Source organism: Mus musculus, chromosome 15 (assembly GCF_000001635.26).
Source record: "Mus musculus strain C57BL/6J chromosome 15, GRCm38.p6 C57BL/6J".
Classification (NCBI taxonomy): domain Eukaryota; kingdom Metazoa; phylum Chordata; class Mammalia; order Rodentia; family Muridae; genus Mus; species Mus musculus.
The window spans coordinates 100210750-100235172 of record NC_000081.6 but is presented as its reverse complement, the minus strand read 5'-3'; the positions used below and the strand labels follow the sequence as shown (position 1 = coordinate 100235172).

Genomic DNA, 24423 nt, shown 5'->3' with positions numbered 1-24423 from the left:
AACAAAAAAAGTGGAATAGATCTATCAATAACCAGATGAGCCATCACAATACAACCACTGAGAAAACCATAAAATGAATGGAAATGTAACATCTATAAGACTTACCTCAAGTATTGAACTTAAGACTAAATCCCTAAAACAACTGCTTCGAAGACGATACAAAAAAGCAGACAAATGAAGTAAACCTGGGCAGATGTGTACCACACATCCATTTTTTTGTTTGTTTTTTTGAGTCAGGGTTTCTCTGTGTAGCCCTGGCTGTCCTGGGACTCACTCTGTAGACCAGGCTGGCCTTGAACTCAAGAAATCCACCTGCCTCTGCCTCCCGAGTGCTGGGATTAAAGGCGTAAACGATCCTGTCTTAGGTACTTGTGCTGTTGCTGTGACAAAATGCTCAACAAATCACAATTAAGGGCAAACAGAAGGTTGCTAAGGGATTCACTGCCTCACTCACGGCAGGATCATGCTGGGCTTACAACCTCTAACTCCTGGGATACAAGGCCACCTCAGGCCTCCATGGGCACCTGTACACACACCCACAAACATACATAGACACACATACACACATGCAAATAAACACACATAGACACACAAACACATCTTAGCTGCTATCTCAGTATCTGAAGGCTGAGACAGGAGGGTCGCCAGTTTGAGGCCACCCTGTGCAACACAGCAATGCTTTTGTCAAAATGAAAACAAAACCTTAAAGCTACAGCTCAGTGGTCAGGTGCCTGCCCAACACCCTGGGCCCTGGATCAATCACTGGGTAAAGGGGAACAGAGGGGAGAGGAGAGGAGAGGAGAGGAAAAGAGGGGGGGGGGGGGGATGAGCAACTCTATAAGCCCAAACCACCGCAGACAAGTCATTCTTAGCTCCTTTTGTGAGCAGAACTTCTTGAGGAAAGGCAGTGAGGTAGCCCCCAGGTAAAACCATGTGTCACCAAGCCTGAGTTCAATCCTTAGGACTCACTTGACAGAAAGAGAGCCAACTCCCAGAAGCTGCACTCTGATCTACACAACTGTGCTGGGGCAGTGTACCCACCACAAAATAAATAACGTAAGTATCAAAAAACAAATGTCTCAGAGCTAGATAGATGGGCCAGAGATTAAAAGTGCTCACTGTGGGGCTGGAGATATGGCTCAGCGGTTAAAAGCACTGACTGCTCTTCCAAAGGTCCTAAGTTCAAATTCCAGCAACCATCCAAAATGAGATCTGATGCCCTCTTCTGGTGTGTCTGAAGACAGCTACAGTGTACTTATTTATAATAATAAATAAATCTTTGGGCAGAATGGAGTGGGGCCGACTGGAGCGAGCAGAGGTCCTAAGTTTCAATTCCCAGCAACCACATGAAGGCAGCTCACAACCTTCACTGTAGCTTGTAGTACAGCTACAATGCACTCATATACATTAAATAAATAAAGTGCTCACTCTTCTTGCAGGGGATTATGTTCTGTGTCTAGCACCTATATGGTGGCTCCCAAAGACCTGTAACTACAGCTCCAGTGTCCTCTGGACCTCATGGGCACCTCTACACACAAAGGTATGCACACATACACATAAATAACAGACTATTCTTGTCTGTAGTGGTTATAATATTATCTATCACATAAAATGAACCATTGCTTCTAGGGAACTACGCTGCCTTCCAAGTATATTCACTGGCCAGTACACTACACTACCAGGTTCTAAGATTCAAGATACCTCTTTGATATATAGTTAACGCACTGTCAGTAGTAAGTAGCATTACAGCTCATTTCTGTTATCTGACACAGGTATTTTTTCCATATGGCACATCACAGCCTTCCTGGACTTAGAGGACAAGTAAGCCAAAAATTATCAGTAGCACCAAATGCACAAACTAGAAAGCAGAAAGGACATTTACATATGAATGGTCAAATCAAAACTCAAGATCTGTTATCCCCGACTGAACTCACACCCCAGGAATCTCATCTACACCAAGACTACTTACTCAAAACAGACACTGCCCCAGAATTCCCGGATGCACGGCTCTGCTTTTGTCCTTCTCCCTCTTCTGTTTTCCATTCTCCACTAGCCTACCTTCATGTTCACTGATTCTTTGTCAACTATATCAAGTCTGATAAGCCCTAACGCCTGGCTCTTTTTTTTTTTTCTTTTGGTTTTAGGAGAAAGAGTCTTTTCAGCTTTCTACGAACTAGGTAGAAGCCAGAAGTTGCCCCATAATTTTAGTTTCTATTAAAATTTATATTCATAACTCCTAAGTTTACATTTTCAGTCTGAACATGCCTACCTGTCAACTAAGCTGAAAACTAATCTGTGAACACCAACAGCCAGCTCAGTGCTCTGCTAGCTCCTGCTTTACCTGATGTACTATCTGAGAAACGTGAGGCCCCGCAACGGTTGAACCAGGCTGAGATGCAGTCTCTGTCGTGTTACTCTTGTGGGAATCTTCCATAATCAACTGAAAGGAAAAAAAGCCAGTTAGAAAAAGCCAGCTGAGCCCGGCGTGGTGGTGCACGCCTTTAATCCCAGCACTTGGGAGGCAGAGGCAGGCGGATTTCTGAGTTTGAGGCCAGCCTGCTCTACAAAGTGAGTTCCAGGACAGCCATGGCTATACAGAGAAACCCTGTCTCAAAAACCAAACTAAAGAAAACAAAAGAAACCGACAAATGACAAAATAAAGGATGCCAGTTGCTACAGAACGTGATTGCTACTACAGAGCTCCCCTTATTTTGGAATTTTTTGAGACAGGATCGACCTGTCCTTGGGTCTCCTGAACCCACTGTGTAGATCAGCTGTCCTTGAACAGAGGTCCACCAGCTCCTTCCTCCCCAGTGCTGGAATTAAAGAAATGAGTCACCAGCCTGGCTTATCTTACCATTTTTCAAAGTACAGTTCCGTTGTGTTGACTATATTGACAGCTGAACAACCAACCTCTAGACTTTTCTACGTCCGATAGTAACTGTCTTTTTCCTCCAGGAGCACCAGCAACTCCTGTTTCTACTACTAACTCCTGTGACTAGACACTCCCACAAGGTGAGCGAGTCCTTCTGTGGCTGCCTAACTTCATTTGGCACAAGAGCCCAATTCAGCCGGGCGTGGTGGCGCACGCCTTTAATCCCAGCACTTGGGAGGCAGAGGCAGGTGGATTTCTGAGTTCAAGGCCAGCCTGGTCTACAAAGTGAGTTCCAGGACAGCCAAGAGTATACAGAGAAACCCTGTCTCGAAAAACAAAAAACAAAACAAAACAAACAAACAAAAAAAAGCCCAATTCAACCATAGCTCCTGTCAGGGTTTCCATGGTTTGAAGTCTGAACAACACTCCCTGGAATGTACTTCCATTGTTTACCCCCATCTACTGACAAATAGTTGGGTTGCTTCAGTCTCCCGACTGCTGTGAATAGTTGAGCCATAAACATGGATAACGATTATCTCGTAAAGACCTGCTTTTGCCAGGCCTAGTGGCAAAGGTTCATCTCTAGGTGAGTGTGGTTCTCAACCTTCCTAATGCTGCAGCCCTTTAACACATACCTCATGTGACCCCAACCATAAAACTATTTTTTTTGTTACTTCATAATAATTTTGCTGTTATAAATTGTAAATATCTGACCATGCAGGCTATCTAATTCTGGACCCCTGTGAAGGTTGAGAACTGCTGTCTTACAAGTTTATAGGTAGCCTGGTTTACAGAAGTCCCAGGATAGCTAGGGCTGGCTACACTCAAGACCCTGTCTTGAAAGAACAAAGAAAAAAAGAGCTTGCTTTCCATTTTCTTTGTATGTGTAGCCTAGAGAGCTGCTAAATCATCAGTTATTCTGTTGTCCATCTGAAGTACTAATTTTAATGGCATCCAGCCGGGTTTACTGTCCTAGCAGAACATAAGAATTCTAGCTGCAACTCGGGAGGCAGAGGCAAGAGGATTTCTGAGTTCGAGGCCAGCCTGGTCTACAAAGTGAGTTCCAGGACAGCCAGGGCTATACTACAGAAAAACCCTGTCTCAAAAAACCAAAAAAAAAAAAAAAAAAAAAAAATTCTAGCCGCAGTTCCTCCCATCCTTACCAGCACTTGCTGTTTTTTTCTGTTTTCATAGTAAGCTTTCTAATAAGAACAAGGTGGCTTTGGCTTTCTCCCCACTGACTAATGACATTAGCCCTTTTTCTCCAACACTGAAAACATGTCAGGAAGCAAAAAGTTGAGATTTTTTTTGTTTTTGGAAACAGGGTTTCTCTGCATAGCCCTGGCTGTTCCTGGAATTCACTCTGTAGACCAGGCTGGGTTTGAACTCAAAGGATCCACCTGCCTCTTGCCTCCGTAGTGCTGGGATTAAAGGCATGTGCCACCCCTGCTGGACAAGTTAAGAATTCTTAATCATAAGCTAGAGAGATGGCTTAGTGGGTTGAGAACACTGGCTGCTCTTTGAGAGGACTTGGGTTTGACTTCCCAGCACCTATAAAGTGGCTCAAAACCATATACAACTCCAGGGGATCTACTGGCTTCCAGAGGAACACATAGCACACAGGCACATTTGAAGGCAAAACATCCATACACATAAAATACTTTTTTAGCCGGGCGTGGTGGAACACACCTTTAATCCCAGCACTCAGGAGGCAGAGGCAGTCGGATTTCTGAGTTCCAGGCCAGCCAGGGCTACACAGAGAAACCGTTTTGAAAAAACAGAAACAAACACCACCCCCCCCCAATTCAATCAAACAAACAAACAAACAAACACCTTTTTCTCACTATAAGCAACAAACTGTACCTGTTCTGTTTTACTGAATTATCAACTGCAAATACACTTAAAAACAAACAAACTTATTTTATAAGCATGGGTGTTTTGCCTGCATGTGTGTAGGGTGTAGGGGTACAGGATTACCCAGGAGCTAGTTACAGGCAGTTGTGAGCTGCCATGAGAATGCTGCGACTTGAACCCAGGTCTTCTTCTGAAGAGCAGCCAGTCTCCCCATTCCTAAAATTTTAAATCTGGCTGAGGTTTTTGTTTTGTTTTTTAGACAGGATTTTAAAGCCCAGGCTGCCTCTGCCTCCTGAGTGCTAAGAAAAAGGCCATAGGTATGTCCTACCATGCTTGACTGAAGTCTGCTTTTCTTTTTTTTAAAGATTTTAATTATTATTACAAATTAAGTACACTGTAGCTGTCTTCAGACACACCAGATGAGGGCATCAGATGTCATCAAGAATGGTTGTGAGCCACCATATGGCCACCAGAACCTGAACTCAGGACCTTTGGAAGAGCAGTCAGTACTCTTACCCACTGAGCATCTTGCCAGCCCTAAAGTCTGCTTTTCAAAATGACACCTTTTTAAACAAAATACACTATCTGAGTACATTTTCTATAAAAACAATTAAGTTCCAAGTAGCAGCTATCATAATATGATGCACAGTTGGGCAGAATCAGGAAGGCAATGAAATGCAGTCCAAATGCATCACCAACAAGATGCTGGAAACGGAGAAGTCCGCAGGCTATGGATGGCTGTCACACACAAGGCAAGGCACTGCCCTCCTAGGACAGGGTCTTCTATAGCCCAGATTGGCCTCAAAACCTGATACATAGCAGAGGGTGACCTTTCTTGAACTTGACTCTCCAGACATCCCCGCTTGCCTCAATTAAGCAGAACCTGCCAACACACCCAGGTCCTCTACAGAGCAGGCTACATCCCTAGCCCAAGGCAAGGTGCTTTTAATAAATCCTACAAAGAAAGCGACTTTCTACGTGAAATATCAAGAGAAGAGATTTGTTTTTGTGGTGATGAGACCTAAAGAAACTGTATTTACTTCAGATCTCACATTAGGATGCAAAAACCCAGAAGCTAGGCTGTGTCCACCACCATTCCTGGCCCAGCAATACCTCTTACTGCCATTCCTTACTGTACCAAGTCCTGTGGTTTTCTTTCCTTCCTGGGTGAGGGGTAGGAGGTTGGTTTGGTCTTTAGAGCCTCTGCCGCCTGAGCTGGGGTTAAAGGCTTGTGCCACTACGCCTGGATCAGGTCCTATTTTAATACATTTGTCTTGCCTGGCTCGTTATCTCTGAATTACTTAACAGCTATGTTTACTAGCCTGCCTGTTTCTCCCAGCTTTAAGCTCTCTAAAGGCAGTGCCTGTCTGCAGTAAAGTGTGCTCAGTGACCAGCAGACTGTCACGAGTGAACAGTAAATATCAATAAATATCAAGTACAGAGACTTCTCAGCTGGTGAGTGAGGAAAAGGCGTCTTAGCTTCCTTCCTTGAAAAAGATGTTGAAGGTCTGGAGAAATGGCTCAACAGTTAAGAGCACTGACTGCTCTTCCAGAGGTCTGAGTTCAATTCCCAGCAACCACATGGTGGCTCACAACCATCTGTAATGAGATCTGACTCCCTCTTCTGGAGTGTCTGAAGACAGCTACAGTGTACTCATATAAGAAAAACAAAAAAACAAACAAAAAATCCTAACATAAGCCGTGTTCGAAGCCAACCTGGACTATGTATGTATGTATGTATGTATGTATGTGTGTGTGTATGTATATATAAATTTATTTAAGGCCAGTTTGGTAAGCCCTGTCTCAGGCAAAACTAAAAACGCTATAATAAACCGGACCCGGCGACCGCGTCTGGAAGTCCTGCACCATGAACTCTTCGCAACAAATCCCGTCTCAAAAAGAAAAGGCGGCTACCGAGACTCTTTTAAGTTTCTATCATAACTTAGGCGGCCAGCGGCGAGACTCCCGGAAGGAGAGGAACGCCGTGCCCCGCCACAGGGCGGGTTGCCTCGGTTTTCCCAGTCATGGAGGCGGGAGCCCAAGGCCGCGGCGTCTGCAGCCTGCCGGAGGCCGCCGCTCGGCTTTTCTTCCCGCCTCCATGCGGCGCGGGCCGAGCCAAGGAGCGCGGGAGGCCCGGGGCGCCTCTCCCAACGCGCCCCGCGGAGGCGAGGGGAGCCTAACGCCCGGGCGCTCGGGACGCGCGCGACCGGAAGCGCGCGGCCGGCCCCACCCCCACCGCGCCCCTCCCCCACCGCCCGCCGAGCCGCGCGCGACCCCCGGCCGGCGCGTGGCCGCCATTGCGTCCCCGCCGGCGCCGCCTTCCCGCCCGGGCCGCCTCGCGCTCCGCCGCGCCCCACTCACCCGCGGGGCCGCCTGGCCGCTGCCCGGGGCAGGAAGCTCCACTCCCCCGTCCCAGGCGGCGCCGACTTTACTCCTCACTTGCCAGCCGCGCACCGCAGCGAGGTGGCGCGCGTCCCAGGGGTCGGCGGGGTGCGGGAGGAGAGCGTAACTCGAGAGCCAACCGTCGCGGCTACCGTTTCCCGGCCGCGAGGGGCGTCGCAGGCGGCATGATCCGCACAGGCCGGGGGCCGGGGCTGGGGGGGGGGGGGGGGGCGGCCGAGGAGTGCGCGGGAGCGTGGGGAGGGGCGTGGCCTGCGCGCCGGCGTGCTGCGTCACCGCGTGGTCACGTGAGCGCCGCCATCTTGGCGAGCTCGGGAGCGCGCGGGCCGCCACGGGGACGCTGGGGGAGCTCCGGGGATCTTGGGGCAATGGCGCGGGGTCCTGACCTCCCTCTCTCGCGGGCGGGACAGCTGACCCTCGGCTACCTGCTCTGTTTAAGTAACTGTAAAACCTTGCGCTGCCATCTTAGTGCTTCGGAAAGGACTTAGCATGTCCTTGTGGGGAGTTGACCTTCATACAGATGCCTTTATCTCAGCCTTGGCAAGGTTCTGCTAGGGCATCATAGCGGTTTGCTCGCTCGCTTGCTTGTTTTTAGCATGCCCTCTACAAAGTGCATTATCAAATGTTTTGAGAAGTTGTATTTGACACCTTCCCTCCTAATAACTGGGTGAGTGAAGACTTTGGTTTTGAGCCTTCAGAACATACGATGTGATGTAAAACTGAAGCGTTTAGAAGGGCTTATTAGACTCCAGGCACCGTGATTCAGCAAATATTGCCCAATAAAGCTAAGGCCGATGACTACCTTTAAATAGAAGTACTCGGGTTTTGACTGATTAGGCTAGTTACCCAACCTCTCTGGAGTCGCTATCAAATTTATGGAAATTGCCAGGCGTGGTCAGCTGTGCCTCTGACCCCAGCACTTTGGGTTGGCAGGCACAGTGCTATCTCTTATCTTCATAGAAAGTTCCAGGCCCGGCAAGGCTATACAAAGAAAGCCTGTCTTAAAAAACTATGGAAAGTACAACACTAAGTCAGAGTCTCAACATTATGGAAAGTGACCTACAAAGTAAGGTCGGGGGAAAGCTTGCAGATACCAGCCTGGCCTGAACAACAGGCCAGCAGCAGTCATTCCATCACCCATAGTGTTTTTAAAAGGGGTCCTTTTTTTGAGATTATATTATCATTTCTCTCTTTTCCTCCCTCCAAACCTTTATTTTTTCTTTTAAAGATATATATATGTGTGTGTGTGTGTGTGTGTGTGTGTGTGTACACACATATAAATATATATTTGGTTTTTCAAGACAGGGTTTCTCTGTATAGCCCTGGCTGTCCTGGAACTCACTTTGTAGACCAGGCTGGCCTTCAACTCAGAAATCCGCCTGCCTCTGCCTCCCAAGTGCTGGCATTAAAGGCGTGTGCCACCACGCCCGGCCTATATTTATTTTTTATGTAGCTGTCTTCAGACACACCAGAAGAGAGCATCATATCCCATTACAGAGCCATCATGTGGTTGCTGGGAATTGAACTCAGGACCTCTGGAAGAGCAGTCAGTGCTCTTAACCACTGAGCCATCTCTCCAGCTCTTTCCCCCCTCCAAACACTTCTATACATTCATCCTTTCTTTCAAGTGTTTGCTTTTTAAATATATTATTGTAAATTTTGTGTGTCTGTGTGTCTCAGATGGGGAATGGTATGCGCACAGGTTTCTTCAGAATCCAGAAATGAGCGTTGGATCCTCTGGAGTTAGAATTACAAATGGTTGCTGTCAGGTCCCAAAGAAACCCAGGACAAATGGCTAACTGTGGTGTCTGTTAGCATGCCAAAGCACAGGCTGGTAGCCAGGCTCACAATCTGCTCTTCTCTAGCACACACCAACCCCCTACCCTAAACCCAGGCTGAGGGCCTTCAGTTCTCTTCCCCCAGCTTCTGAGTTCCAAAAATCCTGCCAGTTTGGCCATCTCTCTTGGCTCTTTGCCTCTTCCAACTTTCTCTTCCTTTTTCTTGCTCTGCCCCCTGTCAAAGCTCTGGTCAGTCTGTTATTTGTCTCCCTGCCCTGGCCTCTTCCCATGCCTCTGGCTGTACTCTCTCCCACATCTACACTCAAAGCCTTCTCCTCAACCATATGCCTCAGAACGGTCATGTCCTCATTTCATTCAGCTGTGAGCTGTCTGATACATGCCGGAAACCTAACATGAGACCTCTGCAAGAGAAGCGTTCTCATCCTTTAACCTGGAGACATCTCCCAGCCCCTGCTGATCATTTAAAAATAAAGAGAAGGATGAAGAACTATCTGAGAGGATCCCTGGATTGTGTGTGGTGGCACTCACCTGAAGGTCCAGCACTTGGGGGTAAAGGCTAGAGGGTCTGGACATCAGCTCAGCAGGACGGATGAGTCTGGAACTGTAGGATGGGTATCTTCCACTGTTTATTTACCTCCCTTACATCCTGCACACGCTGGCAGTCATTGGAATAGGACTTCTTGACCGAAAGGAGGGGAGTGTGCCATGCTGATTGGCAAGGACTCAGAATCCCTACCTCCCAGAGCTGATTAAAGCGAGGGGCCTGGCATCTCTGGGTATTGGATGTTGCCTGATAATTTTTATTTTTTAAAGACTTATTTTACTTATATGAGTACACTGTAGCTGTCTTCAGACACACCAGAAGAGGGCATCAGATCCCATTACAGATGGTTGTGAGCCACCATGTGATTGCTGGGAATTGAACTCAACGACCTCTGGAAGAGCAGCCAGTGCTCTTAATGACTGAGCTATCTCTCCAGCCCCTAGTCCCAACTTTTAATTGAACTAGAACCAGAGCTCAATGTCAGGTGAGTCCCATTGAATTGTTTCGGCCCAGACTTTGGGGACTTCGGCTAGGAACCTCTGAAGTAACGGGCTTGGAGATAGGCTGGCTGAGGGAACAGTTTGTGTTCCTATTCTTGGGCCAAGGTCAGAGCATGGATGGGGCCATTCTTATCCAGCACTTCCACTCCCTCTAGACCAAAATAGTGGGTTTCCATCTTGGTGAGGAGGTCTCTTCCCAGCAGGGGATATGGGCAACCAGGAATGACCATAAACACGTGAGTTACCCATTGCACTCCCAAGTCCACCTTTCTTCAGGTAGTCAGTGGTAGGGCTTGGTGCTTGTTGCCCCTTGCATCCTTGCACCCATGTTCACCAGACAGTCTGCAGGCTTCCCCTCCACCTTTAGGGTTGCCCAGGGTTCATGGAGGGTGTTAAGCCCCGACACCCTCAGTCATCTTCTAATTCCAGAACCTTTGGACCATCTCTTTGATGTTTTCTTAGGATACTCATCTTGGCACTCATGCTCCCAGCAGCCTTTCCCCTCAATAGGCACACTGGTCCCTCTCTGATGGAGAGTGGTTCTTTCTTCAGTGGGAGCAGCTCTGCCCCTCCCAGGAGCTGATTTTTCAGCTCACTCTTGTCGGACAGCTGTGGCTTGTGGCAGCACGTAGTACTTCCTCCAGTCCTCTGGTCTGTCATTCTCCGGGGTCTCCCGGTTGTGAAAAGCTCTCAGCTCTGTGGCTGCTACCTCACTCAGTTGCTTACCTGAAAAGCCACCCAGGCGCTGGAGCATCCAATGGATGTGAGGGGCAGTTCGGTTAACAAAAGCCATGTTCACAGATGACTGGTGCGTTCTGGCTTCTGGTCAAAGGTCAAAAGGAGTATAGGTCTTATAGGCTTCATAAAGTCTTTCTAGATATTCCCTGGGGCTCTCATTCTTTCCCTGCATCACCTGGCTCACCTTTGATAAATTTGCAGGCCACCTGGCAGCCTCTCAGAGGCCATCCATCAGAATCTCCCATCATCCTCTCTCTCCTCTGTTGTGAAGAGGACATGGAGGAGTTGCCAACAGTCATTTTAGGTGGGCAGGTGAGTCAGCATGGTTGAATCTAGGAGACCCGTGAGAGCTGATGCTCTTTCTGAGAATGAGGGGTTCTGCAATTTCCAGTTGTAAAGATCATTACTGGAAAATGGCTCATACTTCATGAACTGTCTCCCTTGAGCATCTGGGTTTCCCATAGTCCTGGGGGTTAAGACCATAGTAGTATGGGTAGTACTATGGGCCCAAGTGTGAGGTAGACTCCGAGTAGAGTCAGGAAAATCAGGGGAGTCAGGGGTTGCTCCTCCCTCTGACTTTGAAGGTTGGGCAGGGACAGTGGCAGCAGGCAGAATCCTTAACATAGGGAGGGGGACAGATCTTCCTCAGGAGCAGAAGCAGGGAGCAAGGTAGGGTGCTGAACCAACTCTCCTTCAGAGGAAGAAGAGCAGGGAGAGAGGCTGGTAACAAAAAAGGTCTCAACCAAACGGGGCTTCTCAACCAGGTATAGCCATGTGGTGATATATGGCACTTGGTCCGGGTGGCCCCTGAGCTCATTTACAGCCTTCACCCTGTAAATGATGGGGAGATGAAAAGTTCCCTCCTCAGGCCATCCTACTTTAGAAGTAGGCCATTCATTCCTGCAAAACAATGCTAGTTTTCAAGGACAAGCCACCAGACCTGAGTTTTCTGTGACTCAGCAAAAGTCCTTAAAATGGTTCAGGCCAGGCCCAGTGGGGTGCTTTGTGCCTGTCCCATCCTAGGAATCAAAGAAAAATTTGTACAAGAGGTCAAAAAGCACAGAGTACACACAGACAGACAGACACACAGATAGACACAAAAGGACATTCCTGGGGAAAAGAAAACAAAAGCGAAAATGCTGTCTCAGACTGATTTCCTCCCTGCAGTTGGGAGGCCATAGACCCACATCCAGTTCAGAAAGAACTAACAAGTTCTGTTTCTAGTAGGGGGTCAGAAGAATCCTTCATTGCCTCTGGCTGGGTAACAAAATATGAATCTGCTTTGTCCCTCTCAGCCTCCAGATTAAACCTGAAACAGAAGCACAGATATGGACAAAAGATAATCATGCACCCAGAATTACCAATCAGAAAAAATGACTCCATTATTTGGGTCAGGGAGGGTCTCTAGTGAATCCCAGACAAGCCCCCAAATGTAAGGGTCCTTTGTCCGTAGAAGAATGATACCCCAGACTCAAATAATATGCAAAAGCAAGGAACAGTTTTTTATTCTGTGGAAATCCAGCATGCAGGGATCCTAACATTCCAAGGAAAAGAGACAACCAAGTAAGCCTGCAGGCCATATTTAAAGCACGTTAGGGGATCTGGGATAGGTGACCTTTATTTTACTCCATCTCTAGGGGCATTCCATTACCGGGGTGAGGGGCTGGAAACTGTTACTGGGTAGGTCTGGAAACTTGCTGACCCATTGTCCTTGCTTCAGGCCAGATGGCTGGGCAGCTTCTAATGGCAGGATAGTTTCTAACTAGTTGCCTGAAGTTTCTTTCTAGTAATTGACTTGCCTGGACTTGCCCAGTTCTTAGGCCTAGTTTCATAGCCTGCTGATTTGAAGCCTGTCAACTAGTCAGCCTGTCTAATAATATATCCCTGACACATGTGGAGCTCAGAAGACAACTTTCAGGAAGTTGGTTCTCTCCTTTCATGTCCTGGGGATGAAACTCAAGTGGTCAGACTTGGCAGCAAGTGACTTTACCCACCAAGCCACTCCAAATGTTTTCTAAATTTGATAAGAGTCTTTACTCCATGGGTAAAAGGAAATAAGATGTTCCAAGAGCCAAAAGCAATTACTTGAAAGGCAGCACCATTTGACTTATTGCTAAAATTACCATTTTAAGTATCTGAGTATGCTTGTGTGTGTGCCTAGTGCATGTAAGAAGCCAGAAGAGGATGTTGGATCCCCTGGGAATCAAGTTACAGATGGTTGTGAGCTGCCGTATGGGTGCTAGAAACTGAATCCAGGTCCTCTGGAAGAGCAACCAGCACTCTCAACCACATTAGCATCTCTCCAGCCCCTCCCTCCACTTTTTCTCCACTTCTTTTCATAAAGACTTTATACATGGGATAAATTTAACATATGTCAAGTCACTCTGACCATTCATATTTGGCTTGTGCTGAGGAAATGGCTTAGTGGTTTGAGTGTGTGCTGCTCTCTCAGAGAAGCTGGGTTCAATCCCCAGCACTCACGAAGGTGACTCACAAGCTCCTACAACTCTAGCTCCAGGGGAACCGGACACCTTTGGCCTCCAACAGTACCTGCCTGCACATGCCCTTCCCTCCAATTAGAAACAGTAAAAGAATTTTTAAAAAAGTCTCACTAAAAGTGAATGGACCTCAGGAAAGAACTTTCTAGTTTGTCCTAACCGTAAACAGTGTGCCTGAGAGTGACCCAGTAGCTTTTTAGGCACCAGTTCCAGATCAACACACTTAGCACAGCTTGACATTTTGTATACTGCCTTAAACTGTCCTGTAATAAGAAGTCCTCCACACCCCCAACCCCTGCCACCACCACTAAAACTCATCCTTTTATTAGTCAGGGGTTTTGCCATGTTACCAGGCTAGCCTTGAACTGGTCTTAGGTGACTGTCCATCTTCTGCCTGCCGGGTAACTGGATAAACACCATGTGCTACCATGTACAGCTCAAGTCGCTCCTTTCTGTTTAAGCTCGAATACTTTGGTTGTTGGGACACAGGGGAAATAACCTCTGCTTGTGTCTCCCTCCCCTTTCTACATTCCAAGTCGTGGTCCTCTCTCACTCTGTAATCTCTGTAGCTTCCTTTCTGGCTCCGCTAATGCTACCTGATGGAGGACAACTATTGGTCACTGTGTCCATGAATTCTATAAGCAAACCAGTTATTGACATCACTGATTATGGCATTTAACATTCAGTTCCTTCCCTGGGGGAATCTTCTACATGTTGGTCAGAGCAGGCTACAGGTATCACATACCCGCTTAAGCTCTCAGGTATGACTGAAGCTCTGGGGACAGGTAAGTGTTTACATGAGAGCAAATCACTAGCCCTTCTAGGATTAAAGGAGAAAGATCACTCGGCCGGTGAGTGGATGACACATCTGTAGGAACGCGATGTTGGAGTCCTTCCAATGTTTAGCTAATTCAGAAACAGCAATCAGCGGGAGTCCATGCCTCTAGCCACCATAGCAGCTTGAAAGGATCACATATTCTCACCATACGAATTCTAATAACTTGGTTCCCCAAATATACTTTTTTGAGAGCAGGTCTCATGTAGACCAGGCTGGCTTTGAACTTGCTAAGTCATTGAGGGCAAACTTGAAATCCTACGTCCCAAGTGCTGGATGGTGGTACAACTACATATCAGCTTGCTTTTCCTGCCTGTTTTTCTCCTACCTGTGTCATCTTTCACAACTAAGTTCAGGCCAGGAATGGCAACTCTAACCCCAGAACTCGGAAGGGTGAGGAACAAGGATCATAATGGGTTTTGTGGCCAGCCTGGGCTGGAGGCCATGACTCAAACATCAAAAACAAAACAAAACAAAAAAACAAAGAAACCACCACCACTAAAACCACCTAAGTTGGACCCAGCTGGTGACTCCCGTCCACCTGGACTGTCTAGCCTGCTCTCACCAGCCCCTCTACTCCTAACTGTCCTTACATGTCATGACTTGTTCCTGCTCTTTGACCTCTCCTTTTTCTTCAGTACTTAAGTGTCTGTGCTTGGTGTGTAACACTTGCTAAGTGTTAAGTCAGGGAGGTCCTCAGTGCCAAAACAGTTGGGTCCACACTGCAAATGCAAGCCACCCCTCTAAGACCAGGAAATGCCAGAGCAAACAATGCCTCACCACAGGCAAGCCCGAAGCCCCATCCAGCTCAAGGCAGAAGACACAGCCTGCAACCCAGGTCTTAAAAGCACCAGTGCCACACACGGGAAGGGTTAACAGCCAAGCCCCAAGACTCCCAGGGTGCAAAGATAACTGACTCCCGCATACAAGCAAGCCCCCCCAAATAAATACAAATGTGATAACACTGGGGGTGGGGGACAAGGGGCAGCTTGGCCTTTAATAAGACAGCCTGATGCCCTCCCAGAGCCTCAGGCTTGGTCCCTGCCCAGGTCCATGGGATTCACTGCCTTCTGGCTCCTCAGGCAAGCACTCTGTTTGCTCAGACAAAAAGCTGATAAAGATAAAAAAACAGCAATTAAATCCTTAAGAAAACAAACCAATTACTTAAACAATTACTGCTGGAGAGAGGACTCAGGGATTAAGAGCACTGGCTGCTCTTCCTGAGGTCCTGAGTTCAATTCCCAGCAACCACATGGTGGCTCACACCATCTGTAATGAAATCTGGTGCTCTCTTCTGGCACGCAGGCAGAATAAATAAATAAATCTTAAAAAAAAAAAAAACAAACAACCCCCCCCCAAATTTGAAAAGACACCCCAAGGTTAAAAAAATAAAATTTCTGACAACCACTTTCTTGGCTTGCAAAATCCAAATGAAGGGTTTGCTGTCCCTTGACCCAGTGACCTTAGTTGTGCCTGTTCTGGAGCACACTCCTTAGTTGGCTGTAGAGTCACCTTCTCACCTTACAGTCTCAAGTTGTGTTCAATCAATCCAGGAAAGGGGGCGTGGCTCAGGTTAGAGCAAATGCTTAGCAGAAGGCCTGTGCTTCTATCCCAACACCACCCAGCTCCACCCAAGGTTTAAGAATTAAACATAATCAAGCATCAATATTTATTAACACAAGACAAAGGAAACACATTCAATGAGTTAATAGAACACTGTCCAGCCAGATGTTAAATTTAAAAATGTATATCTAACCTAATTTCAAATAAATAAAAAAACCTTTATACATAATTACACAGTACTATAGTTTGAATTGGACAGGGGTTGATATCTTGACAGGAAGTAAACAAAACAGCATTTTAGGATCAGAAATCTTCATGTGTCTTTGCAGTCTCTTCCTCGGGACGAATCTAAGGACCCATCTACACATGCCTAAGTCAGAACTGTTGAATGGTAAAGCAAAGGCCTACTGTGCGCACAGAGGACTGCAGCCTCTGCCTCGACACACCTGTGGTTTTACATCAAAGCAGACAACACAAGGAACACTAAGGCAGGTTACGCTGGAGTTCCAGGGCAAGGTGACAGACAACTCATTGCTTTAGTTTAAAATTCCTGGATATTCAAGGGAAGTAACTTATTTGGCCAAGATATTGAGCACCATGCCTGAGACAGAGACCTTAAAGGAGCCTAAGGCCTCAGGCCCTTTGAGATTCCAGGAGACCAATAAGCAAACGCCCAGGGACTAAGGTGAGGAGACAGGCCATGGTCCCCAACAGCAGAGGACTTGGTCCTGGGGAGAATGGAGTCTCTGTGTGCATGGTGGGCATTCTGAGGGCTCAGGCGCTCGGGGTGTGTGCAGCTAGAACTCCCTGATCCATCTCGGGCCCTCTCAAGGGCTGAGGCTTCACAGGTTTCCAGATTAGAAGACTTCTCTTGCCAGGTATGGCTGTTTGCAGCAGCCTGAAATTTCAGCACTGGAAGGCTGAGGCAAGAGCATCAAGTTTGAGAGCCAGCAAAAAGGCTATACAGTAAATGTGCATCCCCCTCCACACACACACACACACACACACACACACACACACACACACACACACACACGAGAAAAAGAAAAAAATTTTCTCTTGTAATTAAGATGGGGTTTACTCTTGGTCCCCCTTCCTGGCCGCATGATCAGTGGTCAGGAATCTCTGCAGGCCTTTTTGTTTTATTAATAATGGGATCTCCAGGACTGCTTTCACTGTCAGAACAACCATGAAGCTTCCATTGAATGTGGAAAAGGCCAGAACCATGATGCTATCAAGGGGAAACAGACTCAAGTCTGAGGTAGACCTTGGGTCCATCACAAGCCCCATCAAGGGAAAGGAATGACTAGTGAGGTTCCCCAGGGACAGCGCTCAGGTCTTGTTCCTCTACTAGTAAAGGCTGACTTTGGGGGGATGGACTCAAAGAAAAGCAACAGAAAATAAAAAAAAAAAAAGAAGTAGTCATTACCAGAAGGAGGAAAAGACTAGAAGCCTGGGCAAGGCATGAAGGTGTCTGCTGCAATTTCAGTACTCGGGACAGAGAAAGGAAGACCAGAGGTTCTAGACCAGCCTGGGCTACTAAGGACGAGCTTAGAAGTAGGGCGTTTGTTATGCACAGGCCCCGTGTTCTACTCTAGCACTGTCTTAAAGAAGATGACCTGGGAATGGCTGTCTGGGAGCTGGCCCACTGGATGGATGGACTGGGTTCAGAACTGTGCTTGAAGGAGTGATAGCAGGCTGCACTGACCAACATGGTAGTCACTAGCCAGGCTCTGCCACCGAGACCTCAAACGACTAGTCAGAACTAAATACACATAGGATTCCCAAACTTAGAGAGAACCGGAAACAGCTCAGTGATTTTATATCCAAGCAATAGTACTTTTGGTAAATATATTAAAACCAATATCATATGCTTTAAGAAATGTTTAGACGCTGTACTTAGCTGGGTTTGGTGCTGTGTGCCTTTAGCCCCAGCCCTCCCGAGGCAGAGGAAGGAGGATCTCCAGTTTGACACCAGCCAGGTCTACAGAGCGAGTTATAAGCAGCTAGGGCTACACAATGAGACCTTTTTTTGTTGTTCTTGTTTAACACAGTTATTAGGAAAGTTTAGAGTACAGATGTGGCTCACATTCCATTTACTGTAGACAATGTGTCCTGGGTAGCGACACCAAGTTAGTAACGTGCATTGTAAGAGTTATCAGCCAAGACAGAGTTGGCCTAAAGGTCTTTCCTTCAAATTCAAGGACCTTAGAATTTAGGAACTGTTAACACAGAACTGTTTGATACCCAGGCCTTGCTCTGCTTAGTAGGTACCATGGGCCGTTTTAAGAGCTACACATGGCAGAGTACACCTGTAACCAAGGAGGGGAAGGAGGATAGCTTAGAATATATCAAAAGACCCTGTTTCAAAAAAAAAAAAAAGAAAGAAAGAAAAGAAAAAAAAAAGAAAAACAATTAGTTTTAAGACTTTCAAAATACACAAGCCATTTCCTTTGTAAAGGACTCAGTCCTGAGAGGGGATGTCACTCTGCCCTTCCTGTATACCCCAACATCTCCCTCATGGCGTGAGAACCAACCGTATCCCAAGTGCACAGCCCGAGGTGGCAGCAGAGGTCTTCTTTCTGTGGAGCATGTACGGAGGGAGAGGACTACGGAGGAGGGGCACAGAGGCCACATGGTGAAACTGACGACAGCCTGGCAGTGCTGCCCTGCTCAAAAGTCTGGTCTTGGCTTAATAAACCTTATTTTTAGGGTAATTACAAGTCTTAAAAATTGCTTAAAAACGCATTTAGTTTACAGGATGTTACAGTGGGGTAAATAATATGTATTATCAAAATAGTCTAAATAAATATTTACACAATAGACCAGAACGGGTCAAAGAGAACCATTCTGATTTAACAGGTTAATTCTTTTTCACTTGAGATTTTCTTTAATTTTTAAAAATATTTCTGTAAGAAAAAAATAATAAAATTTAACTATATTCAAATACATGAAGTTTCAGACCAAAAAATGGAAACTGAGCCAGAAGCCAAGCTCAGTCCCACACTTGAGTGCACCTCAGGCACCAGTTACTTCACAAGAGTTTCCTGCGGAGATCAGACTTCCCTGTCTCAGAGCAGCCTGACCACTCTGGCAACCACACTGGTTACTGGTAAGATGTGCGTATGCGGCCTACGTTCCATGAGCTGGCTAGCCCACTCCCTTCCCAGCCTTTAGCATTCACCCTCACAGACTTCTGAGGAAGAGCTCATGCCTCAGTTTCCAGGGGGACGATCTATATGTAAACCGCAGACACAGAGCACAGAGAAGCGGAAGCTGGCAGTTCTCCCGTAGTCACTCAGGGTGTGAAAGTTTCAACACTGGCCTGAGCGAACTGTTGCAGTTCTGCAGAGTAGGTTAGGAACTGATGAATCTTAGTTAGGTCTAAATTCTGACAAGAGTGCTTTTCAGCTTAGAGGAATGGGTTGAGGAATTCTTAGCAGCTCAGGCTAATTCTGGGAGTATAAGCTTTACAAACAAGCACAGGCAGCTTTAGTTTTAGATCATCCCACTCTACGCTGCCAGGTCAGCCGTCGCGCACGGCGTGCCCTCAGCAGCAGCTCAGCTATCCAGGCTGCAGTTAAGCAGGGGACTGCCTGGTTCTTTAGTTAACTATGTGTGTTCTTATTTACACGTTTAAACACTGGTCAGAATGCTTATAACTGAGAGTTAGACACACAAAGCAGTCCTCACGTGGGTTATTTGACTTTGCTTATGGGCTGACTCACGCTTGGCAGCTTCATGTGAAGAGACCCTGCAGAACACCTGACTACGGGAAATGGCAAAATACAGTACAGAGCGGGGAACTGCGGGACTCAGGCGACCCCTTCATGTGAATTCATTTAACTCCCTTTCAGGAGTCTAGAAGGTTAGGTAAAAATGCAGGTCTCTATACCAGATGAGGGTAGCGCAACATGCATGTAACTGCTTTAGTAACGTGCTGTCGCACATGCCAGAGCTCAGGTCTGACAGACTGCTAACATGTTCTCGGTGATACCACAGAAATCCCCTTTCCTGGGTGTTCTGTGACGTCAGAGTCCCACAGGATGAGATGAAGGCTGTGCGGGGGCCATCTTCATGTCAGCTGAAAGCCTGCTCCTAGCCACAGGTCTTCCCTGCGGTCCCTCCAGTGCTGGCTACATGTTGTAAGCCACATAGATAGGGTCTAACTGGTCGGCGAGGAAGCTGTCTCGGAGGTGCATCCTCTGCTTCTCTCCTCTGGAGTTGATGGGGACAACGCCCGGGTCCACAACAACCACAACACCCACGATGAGGTAATGCTCTTCCAGGACCACATTGGTCACGAGAGGAACCAGGTCCAGGGCTTCCTGTTCAGAGCCGCATAGTTCCACAACGACCACCAGCAAGTTGGTCCACGTGAACACAGCACTGAAATGCCAATGACACTCAGTTAACATCCATCCTTTACACACACTCATTTTGATTTTACCAGTGTGGGTGTTCACCTGCATTTATGTAAGTGCACGCGCATGCAGGGCCTGAGGTCAGAAGAGAGTGGAGTCCCTGGAATTGGCTGGGTGTGAGCTAACGCGGGTTCTGGGAACAGAGCCTAGGTCCTCTGCAAGAGCATCAAGGGCTCTTAGAGGGTAAGCCATCTCTGCAGTTCCTTCTGGGGAAGGAAGATGTATGCACTATGTATGGGGTGTGAAGAGTCGGGAGCCGGTGGGGCAGTCGCTCTCTCCCTCCACAGTGTGCTTCTGGGGCTTGTGCTCGAGTCCTCTGTTCCTGAACGACTTGGCAGCACATTCCCTCCTGAGCGGCACTATCTTGCTGGCCCTGTCTTTTGTACTTTCTTCTGATACTTAGCCCATTTCCCTGAGAACCCTGGTTCTCCTGGACGTCAGTCAGAGGCCAGCAGCCATTCATGTAAACAGCCGACTGCCAAGCCTTCCAGCATTTTCTAGGAGTCTGACAGTGGGATTACCTGAGCTGAGGACACCGTGTCTGACAGTTTGGAATTTAGAGGAAAGACAAAGCAGCTGCTCAGGAAGGAGGGACTGGATACAGGGTTCACAGCTCCAGAGGCCGGAGAGGCAGCCATTCCTAATGGTGTGCCTGGACCTTGTTTGTAACCTATTCTGAGACTCGGCATTTACAGAAGGGCCAAGTTCCTTCTACTAACTCTTCCATGTTAAGTGCTGTTTGTCTGAGATAGAGTCTCTGTAGCTCAGCTGAGCCATTATGACCGACTTTACTTAAGCTCCCCTTCCCAATACAGAATTTCTCTGTGTAGCCCTGGCTATTCTGGTAATACCTTTGTAGACCATGCTGGCCTTGAGCTCAGAGATCCATCTGCTTCTGACTACCAAGTACTGGGGTTAAAGGTGTGTGCCATCATATTTGGCTTATTTAAACTTCGTTGAACACAATTTCTGTTGTTTGCAATATAAGTTTCACTGAGCAGATCACAACACCAAAAGGTCTGAAGTGGCTTTCGATATACAATGCTCAACTGATATTTAAAATGATTCCGATTATTAAATATAGCTATAAGTAATATTTGGTTGTAATAAAGTCAAATATCTAAAATCCGTTATGGCACCAACTTCCCTACATGCTTTCCAAAAAATTCTTCATGTCAAGATATTCTTGCTGGGGTGGAGAGATGGCTCAGTGGTTGACTGCTCTTCCAAAGGTCCTGAGATCAATTCCCAGCAACCACATTGTGGCTCACAACCAGCTGTAATGGGATCTGATATTCCCTGATGTGTGTCTGAAGATAGTAACAGTGTACTCACATATAAGAAATAGATAAATAAATCTTAAAACAAAACAAAAGATGTTCTTGCTTTAATCAATCTTGTTTAAACCTGGGGAGAGACTCTAACCCATGCAAGCTGAAAGACCCTTTTTTGTGTGTTTTGAGACAGATCTCTTCCCTGGGTAGCCCAGGCTAGTCTGCAAGTCCAGAGTTCCTGCATCGGCCTCTATAGTCCTGCCAGGCAAGACTGTCCTTAAATAAAGGAGCATTTGGGAAGCATGTGTGCCTATTGTAGAAACCATGGTTATGCAATCGGGACAGACTGGGGAGGACACAGGAGAGGAAACAGCCAAGAATAACACTTGGGAGGGAGAGGCAGGTGGATCTCTGTGAGTCTGAGGCCAGCCTGGTCTATAAAGTGAGTTGTAGAACAGCTAGGGCTATGGAGAGAGACCCTGCCACTAAACAAATAGACAAACAGATCCAAGAGTGAGGGTCTGGAGAGATGGCTTGGTGCTAGGAGAACTGCTGCTCTTACAAGGGATGGGAGAGGGGCTGGTGAGATGGCTCAGTGGTTAAGAGCACTAACTGCTCTTCTGGAGGTCCTGAGTTCAAATCCCAGCAACCACATGGTGGTTCACAACCATCTGTAATGGGGTCTGATGCCCTCTTCTGGTGTGTCTGAAGACAGTGACAGTGTACTTACATACAATAAATAAATAAATCCCTAAAAAAACCAAAAAGCAAAACAAAACAAAACAAAACAAAACAAGGGCTGGGAGCTCTGACCCCAGCAACTATCTGTTGGGTGGCTCAGACTACCTGTAACTGCAGTGCAGGGGCTCTAACACCCTCTTCTGCACTCCATGGTACCTGTGTATATGTGACATGTACGAAGACACACCAGTTAAAAAGAAAAACAAACATAAAACCCAGAAAGAGAATCAGTAGTAAAACACAGTTTTAATTTTAATGAACTTCCCATCAGTATGAGGTAGGATAAACCCCTGATGAGGGAAATTCAGGCAAGTGCCTTCAATGTAAGAGCCAGGTTGGATGGTAACCCAGGCTTTTTCACCGTCTTCCTCCCTCTGACAGTTGAAAACGCACATGCTGGTTTGATCCTTTTGGCAACCAGGAAGCACCGGGAAGTGAGGGAGGTGAGCCTTCGTTCTCAGTAATTTTTTTGTAGCCGTTGTTTGTTATGCATGGGAAAGGAAGCATGTGTGTATACCACAGCTACACGTGGAGGACAGAGGACAACCTGTGGGAGTCGATTCTTTCCTTCTACCATGTGGGTTCAGGCTTGGTGGTAAACTCCTTCCTTGCTGGGCCACCGTCTTTAAAGTCACTGCCATCCCTCTCACACTGTGTGACATCCTAGAGTCAGGTGCCCTGCTGATGCTTCTGCCTATGCGAGTGTGCGTTACACACTGACTCAGCAACACAGTGGCTCTGGCGACTGAGACCACCGTGGACTGTAGTCAGGAAGCACTAGGAAGTGTGGGAGGTGAAGCCGTCATTAGATTGAATGTCAGGGCGCCTGACTCAGTGTGTAACGCACACTTGATTGAGACAGGCTTTGAGACCACCATGGACTGTGCAGTAAGATGGAAGTTTGTCTTGCTCTTGAGGGGTGCCACATGGGCAGGTGGCACTGGAACAGATGGCCGACTGACCAGAACAATTTTCATCATCACTAAAGCTGAAGTGAGAACAAGTTGTAAGGGAACTTACCATTCAGCAATGCTCCTGTGGACGCGGGACACGGAGGTCTCTATATCGATAGGATGGTATCGCAATCCCCTCAGCTCCAGTGTCTCATCCAGCGCACCCACCACATACAAGGCGTCATGGCGTTCTGAAAGGAAGAGGAACAGGCTCAGACCCCCACACGTTCAATAAGGTGTTGGCATTAAGAGCACGGGGTTGGGGACACCAGTCAGCTGGCTGTGACTGGGCAAACTCCAAAAGGTCCTGAGCCCTGCTACTTGCTCCATGAGAGAGAGGTCAGGATAAATGTTTGCTATGAGGGACACATCACTGAGTCTGGATTGAGGATGGCTTCGTAGGTGAACCTAGACAAAGGTGGAAGGAGAGATGGCAACACAGCCTGTAATCACACATTTGCACACGTAAACACACATTTTTGTCTTTTTTTTTCTTTTCTGACACAGGGTTTCCTCTGTGTAGCTCTGGCTGTCCTGGAACTTACTCTGTAGACCAGGCTGGCCTTGAACTCATGAATTCAGTTGCCTCTGCCTCCTGAGTGCTGGATTTAAAGGTGTGCACCACCACCACCTGGCTATACTTTTTAAAAAAATATTTTTTAAAAAAATATTTGGGGGGCTGGCAAGATGGCTCAGTGGTTAAGAGCATCGACTGCTCTTCCGAAGGTCCCGAGTTCAAATCCCAGCAACCACATGATGGCTCACAACCATCCGTAAAGAAATCTGACGCCCTCTTCTGGAGTGTCTGAAGACAGCTACAGTGTACTTACATATAATAAATAAATACATCTTAAAAAAAAAGTATTTGTTTTATTTTATGTGTATGATGGTGATAAGAGCGGAGTTACAGGCCAGGCATGGTGAAGCACGCCTTTAATCCCAGCACGTGGGAGGCAGAGGAAGGTGGATTTCTGAATTTGAGGCCAGCCTGGTCTACAAAGTGAGTTCCAGGACAGCCAGGGTTACAACAGAGAAACCTTGTCTCGATAAAAAAACAAAAAACAAAAAACAAAAAAAAGAGTGGAGTTACAGGTGTGTGTTGCCGTGTACGTACTGGGAATCAAACCTGGGTCCTCTGAAAGAGCAACCATGCTTTTAACCACTGAGCTATCTGACCAGATCTACACAATGGCTTCTTCTTAGTTTTACTTTTTATTTGTATGTATGTGTGTGTTTATATGTGCACGTATGAGTGTAGGTAGTGCCCTCAGAATCCAGAAAAAAGTATTGGATTCTCCCTAGAAGTTACAGGAGTTCCAGGTGGTTGTGAACCACTTGATAGAGAAGGTATCAGATTTCCTAAAGATCAAGTTACAGTTGTGGACCACTTGATGTGGGGGATGGGAACTGATCCTGGGTCCTCTC

At 47.1% G+C, this 24423-nt stretch overlaps 2 protein-coding genes across 10 annotated transcripts in view; both read right to left on the bottom strand.

Moving 5' to 3' along the window:
- Atf1 (activating transcription factor 1) overlaps positions 1-7314 on the bottom strand; it is a 33390-nt gene extending 26076 nt beyond the window's left edge. Inside the window, exons 1-2 of one of the 3 annotated variants that reach the window (NM_007497.3) lie at positions 7091-7314; positions 2342-2440 (exon numbers count right to left, since the gene is read on the bottom strand). In NM_007497.3, coding sequence (NP_031523.3) covers positions 2342-2434 — 93 coding nt within the window. In that variant the 5' untranslated portion in view covers positions 2435-2440; positions 7091-7314. Of the gene's footprint in view, positions 1-2341; positions 2441-5842; positions 6306-6567; positions 6947-7090 lie in introns of those variants that run through there. The other 2 variants (XM_006520351.4, XM_006520352.4) reach the window with 2 other exon arrangements.
- Positions 7315-15698: 8384 nt separating this feature from the next.
- The window catches only part of Dip2b (disco interacting protein 2 homolog B), a 181849-nt gene continuing 173124 nt past the window's right edge, over positions 15699-24423 (bottom strand). For 4 of the 7 annotated variants that reach the window (XM_011245629.3, XM_011245630.3, XM_011245631.3 and 1 more), the window contains 2 exons: positions 23066-23189; positions 15699-19995 (listed from right to left, as the gene is read on the bottom strand). In XM_011245629.3, coding sequence (XP_011243931.1) covers positions 19743-19995; positions 23066-23189 — 377 coding nt within the window. In that variant the 3' untranslated portion in view covers positions 15699-19742. The remainder of the gene's footprint in view (positions 19996-23065; positions 23190-24423) is intronic. The other 3 variants (NM_001159361.2, NM_172819.3, XM_006520976.4) reach the window with 2 other exon arrangements.